This window comes from Rhincodon typus, chromosome 44, assembly GCF_021869965.1.
Source record: "Rhincodon typus isolate 14 chromosome 44, sRhiTyp1.1, whole genome shotgun sequence".
NCBI lineage: Eukaryota > Metazoa > Chordata > Chondrichthyes > Orectolobiformes > Rhincodontidae > Rhincodon > Rhincodon typus.
This window is the reverse complement of record NC_063375.1, coordinates 1,324,454-1,326,433: the sequence shown is the minus strand read 5'-3', so window position 1 is coordinate 1,326,433 and position 1,980 is coordinate 1,324,454. Positions and strand designations below refer to the sequence as shown.

The window sequence follows — 1,980 nt, the reverse complement described above, 5'->3', positions numbered from 1 at the left end:
CCCCCCCCCCTCCGGGCTTGTTTCAGCGGGTTTGGGGGCTGTGTGCAGTGGGGAGCGGTGGTCATTCAGCCCGTTTGCAGGGTGCCCAGGCGAGCAGCGTTGGCGTCTCCATCCGCACGCGATCGTGCTGCCACTTTGGCAGCAGGTCTGTCGTTTCCTGTGGAACCGCCTATGACACTGGGACTCATTCTGCCTGGTAACCAGAGAGAGAGAGAGATACAGCAATGCTCAGTTTATTTCTCTCTCTCGTTCTCAGTTTCTTCTCTCCCTTTCCTCTAATTCCATGTCACTTTGTGCCCCTCTTTCTCTCTCTCTCTCTCTCTCTTTTACCTACCTCCTTTTTTCCTCTCTCTCTCACTCTTTCCTCTCCCTGTCACTTTCACTCCGTCTCCTCGTTGATTCCCTCTCTCTTCCCCGCACCTTCTCGCTCTGACTGTCCCCCTTCTTTTTAACTAGTCTTTGTTTTCTTTCACTCTCGTTTTCCCCGTCTTTCTCCTCTCCCACCTTGTGGCTTTTGCGTTCGCTGTTCATGTCTTTCTTCCGATCCCAACCCCCCCCCTATTCCCAAACTGGATGTGATTCCCCGCCACCTATCAAGATGATGAGAGACATAGATAGTGTGGAGAGCCAGAGACTCATTCCCAGGGGCGGAAATGACTATTATGAGAGGACATAATTTTAAGGTGATCGGAGGAAGGTATAGGGGAGATGTCAGGGGTTGGTCAGAGCGGTAGGGCGTGTGTGGAATGCGCTGCCAGCAGTGGTGGTGGAGTCAGATACTTTTAAGCGACTCTTGGATAGGCACGTGGAGGATAGTAGGATATGCAGGGTAGTTTGATCTTGGTAGGATAATAAGTCAGCACAACATGGTGGGCCGAATGGCCTGTACTGTGCTGTACTGTTCTATGCTCTAAATAACTGGCACTATCAGCCCCATTGACTGGGAGCTGGCCACCACTAGGAACGATGTATCCATTTCGACGTTTCTCCCGGCTGGGAGTTTTCGGAGGGGGCACGACGGGTTTTGTGGGGGGTCGTGGGGAAGATACCTGATGGCCAGGCTGTGGCGCCAGGCTCCAGGGTGAGGAGGGGAGACGGCGTCCTGGGTAAATCCTTTCCGTTCTCGTGTTTCCCCCCACCCCCCACAGGACCGCTGTTCAGCTTCGATGTCCACGAGGATGTTCGCTTACTCAGCGATGCCACCGTTGAGAAGGATGAGGTAGGATTACACCCTGTGCCTGCAATTCTGGCCGTTTCCCCCTTCCACCTCGCATCCCATTGCCCTCTGAGCTGTGATTCAGGGGTCTGTACTTTGACCTGACCACACTCTGGTATCATAATCCAGCCTGAACATTCCCCCAGGATCAGCGCGGAGGGAGTGGGTGCTGTGGGAGGGTCTGCGCTCGAGGGAGCGGGCGCTGTGGGAGGGTTGGCGCCCAAGGGAGCGGGCGCTGTCGGAGGGTTGGCACCGAGGGAGCGGGCGCTGTCGGAGGGTCAGCGCCGAGGGAGTGGGTGCTGTCGGGAGGCTCGGTGCTGAGGGGAGTGGGCACTGTCGGAGGGTCAGCGCTGAGGGAGCCAACATCCCTTTGGAAATGAAGCAATCATGGGATCTTGCTGTGTGTGTAAATGCTCCCTCTCCCCGTTTCCAGCTTTACAGCCCTGTGGGTAGAGAGTGATTGAGTTTCTCTGAAACCCATGGGTGTGGGGAGGTGGTAGCGAGCCTTCTAAATCCTGGGAAGTGGAGGCACAGTGACTCGTCACAGATGAAAACCTCATGTGTGTGTGTTTCAGTCCCACGCTGGGAAGGTCGTCCTGAGGAGCTGGTATGAGAAGAACAAGCACATTTTCCCGGCTAGCCGCTGGGAACCCTACGATCCAGAGAAGAAGTGGGACAAGTACACGGTGAGCCTCTCAAGACGGGGACATCGTTGGTTCTTAGCCTCACCTACGCACACCCCTCCCCAGGGGTTTGGGCCACTC

At 55.8% G+C, this 1,980-nt stretch overlaps 1 protein-coding gene across 1 annotated transcript in view; it reads left to right on the top strand.

Annotated features, from left to right (window-relative positions):
* fam50a (family with sequence similarity 50 member A) overlaps positions 1-1,980 on the top strand; it is a 25,625-nt gene that overhangs the window by 14,595 nt on the left and 9,050 nt on the right. The window contains exons 10-12 of the mRNA XM_048619940.1: positions 49-196; positions 1,149-1,219; positions 1,792-1,902. Of these exons, the coding sequence (XP_048475897.1) occupies positions 49-196; positions 1,149-1,219; positions 1,792-1,902 (330 nt within the window). The remainder of the gene's footprint in view (positions 1-48; positions 197-1,148; positions 1,220-1,791; positions 1,903-1,980) is intronic.